The sequence below is a fragment of the Typopeltis vanoorti genome, chromosome 20 (genome assembly GCF_054136105.1).
Source record: "Typopeltis vanoorti isolate ZY-2024b chromosome 20, IOZ_Tvanoo_1.0, whole genome shotgun sequence".
NCBI lineage: Eukaryota > Metazoa > Arthropoda > Arachnida > Uropygi > Thelyphonidae > Typopeltis > Typopeltis vanoorti.
In genome coordinates, this window is record NC_143568.1 from 12,335,615 (window position 1) to 12,354,898 (window position 19,284).

At 35.6% G+C, this 19,284-nt stretch overlaps 1 protein-coding gene across 1 annotated transcript in view; it reads left to right on the top strand.

Moving 5' to 3' along the window:
- LOC150095239 (G protein-coupled receptor-associated protein LMBRD2) overlaps nt 1-19,284 on the top strand; it is a 218,087-nt gene that overhangs the window by 120,031 nt on the left and 78,772 nt on the right. The window contains exon 10 of the mRNA XM_090410332.1: nt 7,918-8,099. Coding sequence (XP_090266458.1) covers nt 7,918-8,099 — 182 coding nt within the window. The remainder of the gene's footprint in view (nt 1-7,917; nt 8,100-19,284) is intronic.

Below are 19,284 nucleotides of genomic sequence, written 5' to 3' on the forward strand. Positions count from 1 at the left end.
TTCTGGTAAGCTGAGCGAACTTATTAGGCTTTTCCAGATGTCTTTCAGAATCATTCCTTGATTTCTGTTTAGATTTTCTCCAGAAGCAGAGTAGGATTCCCTACTCTGCTTCTGGAGAACAACAGCAGCTTCTTTGAAGTTTCTACATTGAAAATCCTCTTCTATATAAGGCATGGAGCTTTTATCCCAATCGAAGGTGTGGTTAGAGATTAAGAAGTGATGAGCTAATCCTGAAGTATCTGTTCTGTTGTTGACATCTCCTACATGTTCTTTTATTCGAATTTCCAGGCTTCTCGATTAAACTTGTAGACAATTCTTATATATTTTAAAAATATCTGGTCAACTAATAAAGCCAATATAAAATTTCAGTTCAATATTTAAGAAGTGACCAAATACAACACAGAAGTGTTTTTTTGTCAAAATGGCAAGAAAAAGACTCAGATCAAGACCATGGTCTAGGTGGACTGATACAACAAGATGTCTTAGAAGATAGAAATATAAAATCTGACAATTTTGTAGTCTTGACAGAAAAGTTAATTTGGAGGAAAATTGTTGATAGGAAATTACTAATGATCTAACTTTTCCATGTGGTACTATTGTAATATCAGAGCGCATAAACTTTTTTTTTGTTTTTATGCTCTGGAGATGCTAGATATAATATCAGCAAAATATTAGCTTTTAAGTTAATAAATAGTTATTTTCTTATCAATCTATGTTTGCATCAATACCATTTAAATCCAATTCAACATATTGTAATATCCTTTCCTGTGTACACCCCCCCCCCCCCTTCATGGTATATATATATCAGGAATTTGATGATAAATTGCATTCCAGATTATAAATATATATTTTCTGTTTCTCCTCTTTCATAAACTTAACCTAGCAGTCTCTAGACCAGTGCTTCCCAAACTTCTGGATGTCAGGTCTCCCTTTGCAAAAATTTAAATATTTCACGGCCCCCTTGAAAAAAAATAATAGAGAGATATATTATTATAATATTTATTGTATTTATATTCAATACAAAACATACACAACAAATATTGCAAAAATCAAATGCATATATTACATTTTTTGCCTCTTACTGTTTGGTTCTGAAGACGATGCGGGCTGTTCTGGTAAAATATGAAATACTGTCTTTTTTTTTTTTGAGTCTATTTCTGCTTCTTCTGATTGTTCGCGTGAATTTTTTTTTATTTTTTATCACCCACTTATCCATTTCAGGGTTAAATTTCTTAATGTAGAATAGATCAAATAATATCACCACTTACCGATACTGATAACATGAAATTAGTGAATATTACCTGAATAAGGGAATCCCTGGACCAGGAACATTTTTTTCTTTTGTGACTTTTCTCCCTTTAAAGTAATTAACCTAATGCGAAACAGACAGCAAAGGCAGGTTATTAAAACGTGCATATGATTGGTGCGGTATTAACAAAAGATCGTGCAGCTGAAAGATAAAAGCATAGCTGACAATTGAGTTGAAATGCTAACTCTCTTCAACCGAATTCCATATGTGAAACTGCCATAACATTCATTATATATACATATATTACTTAGTTTTAACGCTTTTACGAATTTTAACATGTTCGATTGAATTTTATTGCTGCCTTAGGAAATTGAACTTACATACATCTAATTAATAACAATAGTTTTTAGTTAGATACTGTGTTTGCCCATGCAACATATGGTTTTGTTTCAGTCTATACAGCATAGTTTCTGTATGTGATTCATTAATTAGTGTGTTTTTATCCCATTTGTCTCTAATTGCACCATTTGTTGAGAAATATATTACACAGATTCTTCATACCTTATTCACTGGCATAATAAAAGTACTTGTTTTTATTGCCTCTGCAGTATAGTGGCTGTTAGGGAGGGCATGTTGTTTACCGCTGCAAGCAAGTTACTATCTCCCCACATGAACTTGTTTAAGCTTTTTTTCATATGTGAAGTATATGCGAAACTTTTATTGGTAATAGAAAACTAGCTCAGATGACAGTGATAACATAAAATGAGTTTTGATATGTATATAAAGTCAATATCAACAGTCCCTGATTACGAACGCATGATGAAAGGAACAGGAAGATTTGGAGCTTCCCTGGAGAGCACTCGAAGTAAATACAATTAACCACTGCTTTGAAATGAAGCATATGAATATGCAATATTTATTAATATTCATTAAGCGCCGAAATACACAGAAAGCAAAGTTTGTGAACCAACACCAATGTGTGAATTTTTCCATTAAAATATAAAAAATAACAAAAAAGAAATAATCATTATCATCATACGTATCAAGGATTTAGGCCTAGTATGGCCTGTTCCGGCCTTAGAAGTCATCGTTGAATCGTTTAAGAGAACGTCCTGGTTTTCTTTTTCCTAATGGCTTGTACTTTAAGGCTTGTTTTGGTAATCTTTCTGTTTTCATTCTTTGAACGTGTTCCATCCATCTATGTTTATATTTTTTAAATTTTTTCAATTACTGGTTCTTGGTTTAATTCTTTCATAATATCTTCGTTTCTTTTGTGATCAAATAGGGTATACTTTGCAGTTTTTCTCATAAACTTCATTTCTGCTGTTGTTAATCTTTGTTTGTCTTTTTGTTTCATTGTCCAGAATATATTTAGAAACACATATTGCATTTATTGACTTTGAAAAAGCATTTGACAAAGTTAAAAGAAACATTATTTAACATATTAAAAGAAAGACAAATACCAAATAATATCCTAAAAGCTGTCACAAGTATATATGAAAATAATCAAATACAAATAAGATTAAATCATGAGCTATCATATACAAGAGAGATAAACCAAGGAGTCCGACAGGGATGTCCCCCTCTCAGCAACTCTTTTTAATATCTACTTAAATGAAATAATAATAAAATGGAGTAAAAATTTACATCAAGGAATTAAACTTTCACCTACAGTTAACTTAAACACTCTCCTCTTTGCAGATGACCAAATAATAATTACAAATTCTGAAGATCACTTACAGAAAGCTATTTTAAATCTAAATGAGATATCCAAAGATTATGGTATGATAATATCAACGGAAAAATCAAAAACTATGGCCTTTAAAGGACAAGATCCAGCAAGAACTAAAATAGTATTAGATAACAAGATCTTAGAACAGGTGAATTCATTTAACTACCTAGGATGTATGATCACTTATGAAAAAGATATAAACGTAAAAATTGCAAAATATTTAAAAATAACAGGAGTAATTAACTCTATATTTAAACCAAACCTAGTTCAAAAACAAACCAGGCTAAAAGTATACAATACATTAGCCCTACCGGTCTTAATGTATGGAAGCGAAATCTGGACAATAAAACAAAAACGAAATAATAAATAATAAAAGTTAAATACGTTTCTTTTAAAATAAAAAAAATCTACTTAGTCTTAAGACATTTTAAATTTGTTTTCATTATTTCACCCCCCCCCTCAACAAAACCTATGGCCCCCAAGTGGGGGACTGTGGCCCACAGTTTGGGAAGTGCTGCTCTAGACAGTTATTTTCTCCTGGAAACTGAGCCTTGTCAGACAGACAGTTGACAGACAAATACATTGCCTCTTTGCCTTAGCCAGCTTGGCAGCTAAGGCTGGCTATATATAAGGAAAGAATATAATATTAATTGCTTTCAAATATAATAAAATGCCATCACTGCATTATTATTATTATTATTATTATTATTATTATTATTATTATATAACAACTCAAGAACAACTTATGGATCTCCATCATGAAGTTACAAGACTTATCATCAGAGGCCCATCTTAGACAACACAGTCTATCATACCATTTCTTAAATCCTATCGCTCTATGAGGCAATGAATTCCATGGTCCAACCACCCTCCATGCAATACCTCTCACCAGTTTAAATATCATCATGTCATCCTGCTTCGTCTTCTGTTCACTAAACTTTGCAATGCCCTCAGTCTATCCTTATAACTGTATTGTAGAGTCCTAATATAATTTTGGTTATCCTCCTCTGTGGTAGCCTCTACAAAGTTAATTTATCCTCTTCAGATCCCAATGACCATGCCTGGGGGGGGGGGCACAATAGTCCAGATGTGGCCTGATCAGGGCTTTATACAATGAATCACCACTCTTTTATCTCTACTGATCAAAGCCTGTGTTTGTATTGCAGAAATCCTCTTGATTGCCTTCACAGCCTTTGCAGTATCTTGCCTGAACTCCATATTTTTATCAGCAATCATCTCAAGATATTTTGTCTCATCCACTTCCTCTAGTAGAGATCCACCAATAGAGTATACACTCTCTCATCTGTGGATGTGAAATTTCAAGACCTTACATTTAGCCACATTAAACTGACCTCCATATTTTTATTATTAAATAAAAAATCTGGACTTTCAATTACATATGAAAAAAAAAAAAGTTATTTGAGAGCATTTTTAATGCTATTAAGGCCTGTGCTTCAGTTGCATACAGACTGCAGTAATTGATTTATTTATTACCTTAGCGAATAATAACCTGTCGAACATTTCACGATTAAATTATTACTGTTTCATAAGCAATATATATATATATTTCCTTCAGTTGAATAATGCTGCATGTTGAATGACATGTTGAATAATGCTTTCTGGCATTTTTCCTTCAGTACTGTTATATGTGTTGGTTCCTTACCTAAATAAGATGTCATTATTTAGGTAGGGGACATTTCTTTTTGATTCCTCTTTATATGTCCTATCGATACTCAAACTACCTATCAACTTCTGTAGCCGTCACTTAGATTGCTCTTGTGTGCGAATTCAATAAACAAAGAAACTGCCTATGGATTGAGCCAATTTCTTTATTTGAAAATCTGGAATTGTCTCCCCATTGGGTTCTGGATAATTTGTTTGTTAGTGCTGCGCCATCCAGAATCCTTAGATTAGAAAAAGCTTCTTAGTCAAGGAGTGAACTCTCAGAGTAACACACGGTTATACAATCTATATAATAACAGTTACCAAGTTAACTGAATCCCTTATTTTAAATTCTCATTGCAGTCGTGATCTTTCCCAATTAGCTAGTTCCGCTCAGGTTCTACTTGATGAGTGGTGCATTGGATTCATTCATCAGGCAATTTGTTAGGTGAAAGAAAAAGAGTTTATTCATCAAACTATCACAATACAAATTTACAAGACTTGTCATATAACTAAAGTAAATTTTTCTTCTAAGTTAACAGACTTAACTATACATAACCTCAGTTTTCCTAGTTGAATTCTACCACGAGATAATATTAATTATGAATCATTTCACTGATCTCTAACAATCAGATCTACAATTTCTCTCAATGCTTAACTTATCAAGCTTCAAGCATTACTAAACTATAACATACTACATACAAATTAACACCATACTATATCAGAATTTGCTCTCAGAGATAAAACATTCTAGTATCAGGCTAAGCTCTAAAGTCCTGTTTCATATCTTATATAGGTCCCATTAATGAATAATTTTGCACATTATTACACACAAAGTTCTTTTATACACACAAAGGAAACTAAAAAAAATTGTATGTTACTGGGACCTTCGGACTTTATTGGGATCTATCTCTCGATCCTTACAATTCTTTCCACAGATCACTCCTTCTTTTTCACAGATGTTTATTTGATGGGCCAGCCTGGAACTCACAATCATGAATTATCCTTTCCGGTGTAGACGAGAACAGCTCTGCTTAAGTTGGTCCACGTGATCTAGCATGAAGATCAGCTTGTGTTGATTCTCCCACTTTACTGATGAAATGCCTGCACTTGGCTCGCTACTCGGCCGCATAACTGTGTCTAGACATCGTTCTCTTGACCGCTCTCATGTATTCATCTCAGGGAATTACTCAAGCTTGGCCCCTCGAGTGACCTACGCCAAAGTTGAGAGAGAAAAAAAAAGCCTACGAGAGAGAATATGCGAGTGGCATCAAGCTTTTTATATCGTACCTTGAGCAGCACTCCTACAGCATCATACCTTTCCGCTCGGCACTACTCCTTTGCACACGGTTCCGGTCCTTCTCCTCACATCTCCCAGGAAACTCCTGCACGCAACTTACTCTGTGCGTACGTGACTGCCTTGGGGCATGTTACTAATACGAGTGTCTTGTTTGCGAACTTTGAACTCGCTTTTACATACTAACATAATTCTCATCAAATTTTCTTCCATTGTTAAATTTACAAGAAGAACAGGTAATATTTTCTTACATAGAATAGTCCAATATTAAAAGCGTTTATTTAAAATTTTCAAGCAATTAACATCTCTACTTATATACAAGTATTTCTCTCAGAGTTTTGATGCTTATAAAATCCTGAATGAGATATTTCACAATGAAATTTCTTCATTCAAGATTTAACAGTACCTCCTTCAGTTCTTTCAGAGCTGTTGAATAAACTGCTTCTGTAACATTTTCACCTTTTTTGAGGTACTTGGTGAGGATTACACCATCCATATCCCAAAAGACAATTGCAAGAACCTTCCCTGCTGACTTTTGTGTTTGGAACTTCTTTGGCCATGGAAAACCTTTTTGTCTCCACTCTATTGACTGTTGTTTGGTCTCTGGGTTATAATGATGAAGCCATGTTTCATCAACAGTCACAACACGAGTCATAAAGTTTTTGTGCCTGATTTCTCAAAAAAAACCAAAATCCTTTGAGATGACAGCACATGTTCTCTCTTTTGGTCGGCATTCAAACATTTGGGGATCCCCTTTGCTGAGACCTTCTGCATGTCCAGATGTTGGTGGATAATGAGTGCAACAACTCATTCCCTTGATATCCCCAGAATCTTTGCAATGTTTTTATCTGTTATTCATCTATCATCAAAGATCATAGCATGCACTGCATCGATGTTTTCAGGTGTGATTGCTGTGGAAGATCCTCCTGACCTGGGGACATCTGTTGTCTCAAGATACTCAGTTTTAAACTTGGCCACCCATCTGGCCAAGTTTAAAACTTTGGTGAATTTCAGTTGTGGACTTTTTTTACAGCACATAAAACTTGATGACAGCCTGCATCTCATCTCATCTCATCTTCCTTATACCCTCTTTTACCTTGCGGTGTCGAGGGTCCATTGATCATCGGACCTCACTCCGTTTACAGGATAAGGTGGTCAGCCTTATGCCCCGGTGTATCCTATGGCCTGTAGTGTTGAATTCTCAAGGCCAGTTTGTCTGCTTTGCAGGATGAAAAACCCCAGAATAAACTGGGGGAAAAACCCTGCTGTCCACGCCCAAGACTGGCTAACTTGGCTATGGCTGAGGAAGATCCTTCAGCTCCTCACGTCACCGACGGGAATCGAACCTAGGACACTCCTTCCCCAGGCATATGGTTGCAAAGCGCATAGCCACTAGGCTAACCTCACAGACTGCCTGCATCTCTGTGTCTTCAAATTTCTTCAAAACCTCTGACATGTCTTCTTATATATCCTAAAAGAAAAAGAATAAATTATTACAGTTTGATGAAACATGGGAGTTAAAGGGTTTTAAGATATTTTCTTTCATATGGTTATATCAGTTACTTTAATATTTTATGTTCTAGGTATTTATTGGAACTTTTCAGGAAACCTCTCCCCCCATATAAGGTGTTAAAGCATTTCTAGCATGGCAGCTACTGCTGCCACAAACCACTTGTAGTAGTAAAATAATCATACATTTTTATTGATATGAGAAAAAAAATAATGGGAGCCTATAAAAGTTGGTTAGAGTGGCTCAGTTCATAGAAGCTATGCATCACACTACAACTAAAAGTATACATGTTGAAATCACTCTGAATGTAATATATTCGTGCTAAAAACAGGATTAAAAAAAAAATAATAAAAAAAACTATGTTCAAATTCATTACTGACTTATAATTAAAAGAATGCAGCATTTTTTAATAATTTAAGTGAGAATATTATTTATAATTTATTTATTTATTTATTTTTAAATTCCAGAGTGGTATTGGAATTGTGTAATTCATAACTGGGTGCTGCGAACATCAGCTGTTGTTTTGGGTCTTTTAAGCATTGCTGTGGTATGGTCAGAAATGACCTTCTTTACTCATTCACCAACACTCTCTCTCTTCGCCATATTTATAAATCTAGCTAAGCAAAACTACAATTACATTGTTATTGAGGTAAGCATTTTTCTAATGTTTTCATAGCAATATTAGAAGTTTCATTATGAAACAAAATTTGTTTGCTTATTACAACTGATCTGATTTTGTAGTACTTATTCAAACTATCTGTGAAGTTTAATCTTGTGTTATATTTTTTCACATTGTGTGAAGTTGTATATACAGTTTTTCTTTGGTTCCATACAAGAAAGTATACCAGCATTCATATACAAACAGAAGTTTATGCTGAAAATTATTTTTTGTTGCACAGATGTCTGTGCAGGATGTCTTTTGTGTGTATACCAAGAGCAGTTGATTTTGCTGTGAGTCCTAAAACACCTGTCATAATAAGAAAAAGTACACAGGAAGACTTGTTACATATAATGTCATGCATCAGACATTTGCATATGCTTAGGTATGCTGTTAATGTGAACAAAATTTTTGTGTACTGTAATATTTCTTTATACTTGATAATAATTTTATAATTCTTTATATATGCTGTAGAACCAACCAAATGAAAAACCTACTATCATAGTCCATAGTTTAATTAAAATAAAGTTATTAAAGTCAGTTTGTTTCTTTTTGTACTAATAATGGCTGTCATTGTTAATTAATGGTGTTTATGAAGGCTTGGCTTCTACAAATCAGTTTTCAGTAAGGATAATAATGTGTGCTATTTGTAATTCCCTTAAGTACACTGTAATGGAAGGTACCTTATACTCTTTTGGACATTTTCAAATTGTCATTAAACTTTGTGAAACATGAAGCTATCTTAAATATAATTTCACAATCAAACAGGAGTTTGTACGTGAAAGTATATTTAAGACTTGCAAAATGTCAAGAAGCAATTATAGAATCATCAGAAGGACATGAAAGGTAAGCAGTAAAAAGTAGAAACAAAGCACTGAATCAGGTAAAATATTGTGTAATGATAATCATGTAGGTAAAATCAGTTATAAAGAGAAGAATATAATGTGGATATTCAATTATAAAACGTGATTGAGGATCATGTTCCTATCGTGATTTTTTTTTTTGCTTGCTAAAAAATCAAAAATTTAACAAATGTAATTGAAAAGCAGAAAAGAAAAGTGAAAGAGGTGATTGTTCTGGTAAGAACAAATGATTTGTTTGGTGATAAATACAGTGGAGGTCTTTTGCCTCTCAACAAGGCTTTGGTATAACTCATCTCGACAGTTGTGTGCATATCTGGTCTCGTAGTTCCAGGGTGATGTACAATAGATACAGAGATGGTGCAAAGGAGAGTGTGTTTAAGATGATTTCAGGACTTCTGAATGTAGATTATGAGGAAATTGACAATTTATGGACTGCAGACACTAGCAAATAGGAGAAAGGATAGTGATATAATAGTGACCTAAAAGTTCATACAGGATACCATGGATGGAATTTATCGTGTTATGGAGGATGGGGAGAGGACCAGAAGGCAGCTATAGAAGTTGACAATTAATGCAGTCAAGATAGAAGTGAGAACTAATTTTTAGCTCATAGAGTGGTGTGTGACTAGAATTGCTTGCTCTGAAGATTGTGAGTGCAGATAGTGTGAATGATATATAGACTCCCTCAATGAGAGTGACTCTAGGGAGGTCGCTTGTACACATAAGACGACCACTTGCTCTTCTCCAAGACCCAATTTCATTTGCATAATTCTGTCATTCCTCCTACCCACTTCCAGTACTTTGCTCTTCATTCTGCCACACACCACAATTCCGACACCATTTCTTCCCTCTTTATTTGCTCCAGAGTAGAACAATTTATACCCATCTCCCAGTTCCTTCACCTTTTCCACCTTGTCTCCTGCACACATAAAATGTCCAACTTGCTCATCATGTCAGCTACCTCTCTTCCCCTTCCAGTCATGCTTCCAACATTCAGTGTTCCCACTCTCAACATTCTCTCCACTTGCTGGGCTCGCTTTAACCGTACCCACCCTTAATGCGGTAGCACTCGTCCACTTCTCGCAACTGTAGGGTGATATGGCTGTGCATCGCTTAAGGGGTATGCTCTAGCCCTTATATCACTTTCTTTTGACCCATTAGATCATAGCTAGAGCTGGCAGTGAATTATTACGACTGGATGCCCTTCCTAACATCAACCCTTGCCATTTATCTGGGCTTGGGACCGGCACCTATTGAGGCTATTTATGTACAAGAAATATGATTCCTGCCATAGTTATCTTCTATTATTTCCATGGATCTAGATCGTCATCATCACAGGAACCTCAATAAAGGTTAAAACCAGTATGTGAAAGGATACTCACTATAATAGAAGGTAATGTGCACTTCCTAAAATGTAGGCTCTGCATTATAAAGATACTTATGACAACTCTCACTTATTTCACAGTATGATGCAAAAAAATTAAAAAAAAAAAGTACTGAATAACTACAATGATATATGTTATGGGGTAAACGGGTTCATCATCATCATCAAATTCCTGCCATGTACCCTCAAGGGGTGTACAGGATATGACAGTACTACATGAAAAAATTATATCATCACTAACTTCCTATCTACAATTTTCCTCCAAATCAGTCTGATACTTGTCAATACTCCAACATTATCAGATCTTATATTTCTATCGTCTAAGGCACTTTGTACCGTATCAATCCACCTATATCTTGGTCTTCCTCTGGGTCGTTTTCCTGCCAACCTGGCAGAGAACACTTGTTTTGCTAATCTTTCCTCTCCCATTCTATTTAAGTGACCATACCACCTGAGATTAGCTCTTCTAACACATTCCTGGATGCTGACAATGTCAAGTTCTTTCCTAATATCCTCATTTTTAATATGATATTGCCATTGATGCCATCTGTTCACGCCTCTAATTTTTCTCAGGACTCTCATATCTGCAGTCTCTAGTCTTTGGTCAAGTGTTTGACTTCTGACCCAGCTCTCAGATCCAAAAGTTAAAACTGGTTTGAACACTGTCTTGTATACAGCTAATTTAGTTTTCCGACTAATTTCTTTTTTATTCCATATGAATTTATTCAATTGACTTCCCACCATACCAGCTTTGCTGATTCTGTTGTCTATTTCTATATTTAATTTACCATCTTCAGTAAAAATCGTGCCTAAGTAGCTGAAATGTTTTACTTGTTCCACAGGTTCCCCATTCACAACACAGTTGACATTTTCAATGATTCTGCCTATTTTCATTGTTTTTGTCTTTTTATTGCTAACCTTCATACCATATCTATTACAACAGCTATTCAATTTAGTCAGAGAATCTTGCAGACTTGTAGCGGATTTATTTAGAAGTATAACATCATCCGCATAAAGCAAAGAGCTGACATTAACATCTCCAATTTTGATATCAGGTTTAATACCACATTCCTTCATAATGTGATCCATATAGATAATGAATAACAGAGGGGATAATGTACATCCTTGTCTGACACCAGATTTAACATTAAACCATCTTCCTGTACTTCCTTCAATTCTAACTGCTGACTTACAACTCAAATAAAGACTAAGTATTGCTTGATATAATGCCCCATTGACACCATATAACTGCAGCGTATTGAATAGCTTCTCTCTTGGCATCTTGTCATATGCCTTTTCCAAATCGACAAAACTTAAATACAGATCTTTGTTATATTCCCATGCTTTCTCGACTATTTGTCGTAAAGTGAAGATCTGATCCTGACAGCCTCTATTTGGCCTGAATCCAGCTTGTTCTTCACCAAGCTTTTCTTCCACAATTCTTCTCAACCGTTTCTCAAGTATACTTGCATAGATCTTGCCAGGAACACTCAGTAGGGAAATACCTCTGTAATTCTCACATTCAGTTTTATTTCCCTTTTTATATATGGGTACTATGAGAGCTCTACTCCAATCATCAGGAATTCGTCCCTCTGTCCAGGCTTTCTGAACTATGCAGCGCAGCCTCTGTAAGACTCTTATACCACCATGCTTCAGCATTTCTGGTCGAATATCATCTACTCCTGCTGCCTTTCCACATTTCAAGCCTTTGATGGCTTTTCCTACTTCAAGTATGGATATGTATTCCTGCCTGCATGACTAGTCAGTGTTTTTTATCACTGTGCTGTCATCACTGCTTGTTTCATTTAGCAGTTTTTCAAAGTAATTACTTCATACTTCAAGGATATCTTTTTCTCCTGTTTTCATGTCACCTTTATCATCTCTAATTCCTTTTACAGCACTCTTTCCTCCATTCCTAAGCTTCTTCAACAACCTCCAGAATATTTTGCCACCTTCTTGATATTTATTTTCTATATTCTTGCCAAAGTCCTCCCATAATTTTTGTTTAGCTAGTTTTACACACTGTTTAGCTTTCTTACATTTGTCTCTGTATTATCTAAGAACACAAGCTGACTTATTTGACAGGAACTTTTGATAAGCTTTCTTCTTTTCCTTCACTGCCTCTTTAACTTCCTGTGTCCACCAGGGAGTTCTGATTTTTTTATCCTTGCACACAACCTCATCACATGCCTCTCTGGCAGAATCAATCAATGTTTTCTTCAGAGTTTGCCACTGAATCTCCAAGGTTTGATTCCTGTTCTCAAACTCTTTCATTTTTTCTTCAATAATCTTTGTATATTTTAGTCTACAGTTCACATCTGAGAGCTGCTCAACTTTTATTCGCTTTAAAACTTTCTTACATGTTTTTCTTTTCAATATGAAATTCAATTTTATCCTGCTCAAGACTAAATAGTGATCGCTTCCAATTTCAAATCCTCTGTACACTCTGGTGTCCTGCACCAGGGAGAAAACATCACTATCAACAATAACATAGTCAATGAGACTTTTCTTATTCCTAGCCTCTTCTCTCCATGTGAATTTGTGCACATTTTTATGTTGGAACATGGTGTTAGTAATAACAAGTCCATGTCCTGAGCAGAAATCCAACAGATATTTGCCATTATTATTAGCTTTGCTCTTTTCTCCAAATTTTCCCAAAATATTTTTGTATGTCTCACAATCATTTCCTACTCTGCTATTTAGATCCCCAACAAGGACCAACTTTTCCTTTTTCATTGTGTCAGTTGCTTTTTCTAAAGCCTCACAAAATTCCTCCACTTCTACCTTAGTAGAACCTTCTGTGGGACCATAGGCACAAATAAGTCTCATTGTCCAGTTCTCCATTCTCATATTTGCCCACATTACTCTACTTGAGACTGACTGCCATTCAAGAAGATTAGCCTCGTATTTTGTGTTGAATAATGGCTACTCCTTCTTTTCCTTGATTGTCATTGCCTGAATATAACATTTTGTATTTATTGCTCAGAAAGATCTCACCAGTTTTGGTCTTTTTTATTTCAGTCACCCCTATTATGTCGATCTGGTACTTATCTAATTCCTCAGCTAGCTCCATTTCTTTGCCATTCAGGCTTCTTACATTGATAGTACCGATCTTTAACTCTCGTGATGTTGAGTTGGGGTTTGTTTTCAGATTTGTTCCAGTAGCTGGCTTTTCATTGTTTGCCCTGGTTCCCTGGCGAAAACAATGGGGGCCTTGTTTAACCGGGCGACACCCCAGCCAGCATGAAATTTTGTCATGTTGTACCATCATTTTCTATTTTGGTTTAACCAATAAGAATACAATTTGGTCGGCTAAATCCCAAATTTGGGTAAACGGGTTTATTAACAAAAAAATATGTTTACACCTGATGATATGTACATTCCTATCAGTGGCATCTTGGTCAAATAAAGCATTAATGATGGTAGATTATGTACTCGAAATGGGCACCTTGATTTTCAAGACAGGTTTCGTAGCGCATATAAAGATTCTCTGTTCTTGGAGAACAAAGGTTGATACATATTGTGTAATTTTATCCCTTAGTTCGAGGTTTGAAGGCTGGTCATGGTGGAATGCCCATTCCTTCAACATTCTCCAAACAAAGGCATCAAGCAATGCTAGATCAGGAGAACATGAAGGGTATGAGAATTCTGTGAACCTTGAAATTATCCTCCCAGAAAAGTGTTCTTATAAATAGGCTCTAGAACCATGTGATGTATGACAGGTTGCTCCATCCTGTTGGAATACCTGTGCACAAAATGGAATGTTTTTTGCACGACAACATTCTATACAAATCTTGAGTAAACAGAAACCAACACATTCTTGATTTAGCATTCGCTATTCAAGGTCACAGTTAAACCATCCCCTTCAATGAAGTAAGGGCAATTATGCTATGGCCAGAAACCGCACACCATGCAGTGACCTTCTTGCTGTGAAGAGGTTTCTCTTGGACAAATTCAGGTCTTAAATCTGTAGGTTTATCCGTTTACATGACTATTTAGATGGAAAAGCTGTCCTGGTTGGCTTAGTGGTTAGCATATCCGCTCTCCACCCAAATTCCTCTGTAGGCATGGATGTGTATGATTGTCCGTGAAAATGCTAGTGGTGGTAGTGGTAGATGGCATTGTTGTAGATCAGGGTTTCTCAAACTTTTTCTATGACGGAACACTTCACAAATCCTGAAATTTTCATGGAACACTTTGGTTATTTTGTAATGTATTAATTAAGACTTAATTGGTAATTTAACTGATTTTTTTTATTAATTAATAATTGATAATTCATTATTAATTAATAATTAATTAAACATCAATTAAACTATCATTAAATTAATTTATGCTGATTTTCATTGACATATCCTATTCTGATCACCAAAAATTTATATTATAAGTACTTATGAGTGAATGCAGACTTTTTCCCTTGTGTGCTATTAGTTTCCCCTCCTTTTGTACATCCTGGAGATCTTTGTAGGCTTGAGGTGGATGACTCGCTATCTGTTCCATCACAAACTCCTTCAATAAGAGATTTCTTAACACCAAAATTATACAAAGTGCCTTGTCTCTTATTCATATTAGAATTTAAATCTGTATTCCTATTACTTTTAAAAAAAATCACGGCACTCCGGTTTCAGAACAAGCACTTACTCACTGCAATACGAACTTGGGAAGAAAGTATTCAGTATTAATAGATTTGAGAATCAGATACAGACTACCTTGATCTTCAATTTCAGTGGAAAAATTTTCTTTATACTTCCTTGCTGATTGGTCACTGACATTTGCACCACAGATGTTATTTCATTCGGTTTTGAGAACAGGCTGCCCATTATTGTAATCGGCATGCATGCAATTTTTATGATCAGTCATAAACGGCGGTATTCTCTTTCCCGATTGTTGAAAGATTTCGATGTGTGAAAATTAACGATAATTCATGAATATTTCCTGTTTAAAAATATGCCGCTTGGTCATTTGCATTTGCTACACAGATGTCATTTCCTTCAGTTTTGAGAACAGAGAATTGTTATAATCCGCTTGCAGGCAATTTTTATGACCGGTCATAAACAGCGGTATTCCCGTTCCCAAATGTTGAAAGGTTTCGATGTGTGAAAATTAACAATACACAGATGTTATTAGGCGTTCTGTGTCTGAGCTTTTCAACATATTCACGAATATTATTCTCCTCAGAATATTTCTACTATAAAATATTTATTCATGAAAAATGCTTAGAAAACTAAAATGACAAATTCCAGAACTTCTCGCGGAACACCTATTCATCTTTCGCGGAACACCAGTGTTCCACAGAACACAGTTTGAGAAACCCTCTTGTAGATGATGAAAGTAGTTGTAATTAGTGGATTGAGTGGTGGAGACAGAGAGTTGTAGAGGAGGTGCCCTCCCTCGATGAGTCTTTGGAGGACTCCCTGGAGGTGTCATGTAATAATAATAATAAAAATGCAGTCTGTTTGACAACCAGACATTATTATTATTTGACACCTCAAGGAGTCCTAGACTCATCGAGTGAGGGCACCTGCTCTACAACTCTCCATCTCCACCAACCGCATCATCTACACTAACGCCATCTACTGTCCACCGCCACTTGTATTTTCACAGATAATCACAAACATCCATGCCCCAGTGGGATTCGAATCTGCAGCCTTTTGGCTGGAGAGCAGATACACTAACCAATCAGCCAACCAGGCCAGGCCATTATGGAGGAAGGACAGATCTTCATAGACAATGGCCAGCACAATAGTACTCCTGCTGTGCAGCATAATATGTTGCTGTTAAACACAGATTCACCAGAATGACATACAAAAGGCATCCAGCTCCTTATGGATTCCTGTAGTGACTGCCTCGGTATCTCAAGTTTTACTGCTATTTGGAGTTGACTGCACTTCAGAGACTATAATATTTGTTCCATCACACCCATGATTCTCCTTTGTGTATGATTCTCCTCAAATGCCCTTTGCATTGCAGCAGAACAATCCCAGTACATCAGAACCTCTTGATTAAGGCAATGATCACACTATTGCTTGAGGCACGCTAACGAAAACAGCAAACAAACTGCTCACAAATTTGTCATAGGCTTGGACCATTTACTCTATCAACTCTGTATGAATGAAAATAATACTTAGCAATAAACGTCTTTTCTTCCAACATCAACATCATTGCTTCAGCTAAATGTAATGGCATAAACTCTACACATGCTCCTCTGTTAATGTGCATGCAGTTGTATGGCATATCTCATACTGCATGTACTGAAGGGGTCACGAAGTTTGGTACTTTTTTTTTGTTGTTGTTGTTTTTTTGATGCCATATGGCACAAATAGTCATAATGGCATTTCATGTGGAAAATTTCATTGTTCATTTATATTAAGGTAAAATGTGAATGTAACAAGATTTCTTTTTAAGCATAATATGTAGTTAACTCATAATTTGTGCAATCCTCAGTTGAAATTAGTAGAACACAGATCTTATGTTCATGTCATTTTGGTGATTTTTTTTTTTATATGAATTTTGATCAAATTTGGATTTGATCAAAATTCGTGTCAGACCAATTCCTGAACTTTTTCTCAAATTCTTAGTATATTAACCTAACTTCAAGGGATAGCATTGTTTATTTTGCATGGTGTGAAGGCTTGCTCTAAACAAGCATGATCCAAAAGTTTTTAGCATTTGTTTTTATACATATATTTTTTTATGTAACTGTCACCACAGACAGAAGGTTATAAACCTATAATCAATTTGTACTGTTGGTAGACTAGGGGGATTTTAAATATTATTTATATATATATTCTTCTGGTTCCCATCTGCCATACTGCCGCGGGAGGGTAGCTATATGCTACCATTCTAGGGAGAGATGATTATGAGCAAGGTGGTTTCCCGTTGCTTTCCTTGCCGTAAGTATTTATGACTGTAACCTGTGTGTTCACGGGGCCGGTTTGCCTGCTTGCGGGATGAAAAACCCCAGATAAACTGGTGGAAAAAACCCTGCTGCCCACGCCCAAGACCGGCTAACTCGGCTATGGCTGAGGAAGATCCTTAAGCTCCTCACGTCGTGGACGGGAATCGAACCTAGGACACTCCTTTCCCCAGGCATATGGTTGCGAAGCGCAAAGCCACTAGGCTAACCGCGTGGACTATATATATATATATATATATATATATATATATATATATATATATTAATATTTTTTAAAATTTTTGTAATCTGGAAACCTTGCTCTAGCGAAACATAAACTTTTTCAAGCCACTTTAAGGATTCCAGTAGCAGGCCAGTGGTTTCATGCTGGGCAGTGAAATTCATTTCCCACTGAAAGCCATTTACAAACATCTATACTCATAGTAGTATTTGAATGTAGAGCGTATTGATTGGAGAGCAGGTACATTACTTTTTTTCAGAAAGAGTGACCAGAAATCATCTCATTTAAGAGCTGAGCCAACTACAATTAAAGCAGTCAGAAACTTCTTCAATTTCAGCATTCATAAAAGATTTATTTGGTAGAATTTCAAGCCATAGTCCAAACTGAGAACAGATGTCAGCATTGATGATTCTTCCTCCAGGAACCATTAGTATGATGGCTCACTTGTTGAGTGGATGGTACTTTCTCAACACTAATGTGTGGAGTATAAAGAGCCTTGGTGTTGAAAGTTTTTCACCTTCAAGGATTGGATCTGGTATCATAAAAGGGATATAACTACCAAGGAAGAGATGGATCAAGATCATGCATAATGTGTTATATTTTGTTGAATACTGTTTTTCATTTGCAGTTTTTTACAAATGTTAAGATAAAAAATGCCAAAATTCCAAAAGCCTTTGTGTCATCCTTGTAAATTTATTGTAGCAGGTACCACAGGATTGTCCAATGTACAGTGCAGAACACAGGTTTTCAACACTGTTGCCATTTGTCCCAGTCCAGGCCACATAGAGAACCACAGAGATACTTTCAGTCTTTATTGTTTGTACATTTTCCACTGTAATGAACAGACAGCATTCTTGAAACCCAAACTTGACTATCTGATCTGAACATTAGCAGTGGTTGATCACTCCATAAAACCTGTTTCCATTTTCTTGAGACTAATAATGATGGGATATGCACATTTTCAAACAATAGGATACTATAAGTGTTATTTTAATTGTTTTGGGGGGTGGGGATTATAACTTTGGCTCTGCGGAGAAAAAAAAATATACATCTAGTCAATCCTGTTGACTTATGAAGCTTTTATCTCAGGTTGTGCACAAATTTCTTTAAGGCATTCTAACATCTGCAGGATATGCTAATGCCTGCAGGAAAATTTGAGTTTTGTTGCCCTGTCATATGGTTTCTTCTTACACTGCCCTCAATCTCCCATCTTTTTTCATATTAGCTACTTTCAACTTTGAAATGTTGATTTTCAGTAGTGTACAAATTCCTGGCATCTCTAGTGAGTTCATTGCATGAGTATTTCTTTCTTTCTTTGCATCACTCAACTTTCAGAGAGATGTCCTCTCAATTTTTTTTTTCTATATGCATGAGTAACATTCAGTAAAGTGATGTTGCTTACAGTGTTAGTCTATTCAGAAACTTCTCATATGTAGGTTATTAATATTATAGAATGTCTTTGATAAGCATTACAAAAAATACATAACATTATTTCTACTTCTATGATCTTTATTGCATACTTTCTTTTTCACAACTTGGATGTATTTTCCTATCAACAAGTTCCTATTTGTAAAAGTTGTAAACCCAAACCCACCATGCAAAGCATGGTGTTAGGTGCATTTTGCAAAATGCATAAACAACTATTACCTCTGTTTTGTTACTTGGCTTTGGCCAGGCAGATTTTATTGAAATTCAGTATTTGGAATATTTCAAAAATTTATAATACCTCCACTCCGGCTTGTTGGATGTAATGTAATTTTCTTGGGGAAAAAAATCTAAATATGGATTTTTTTTCC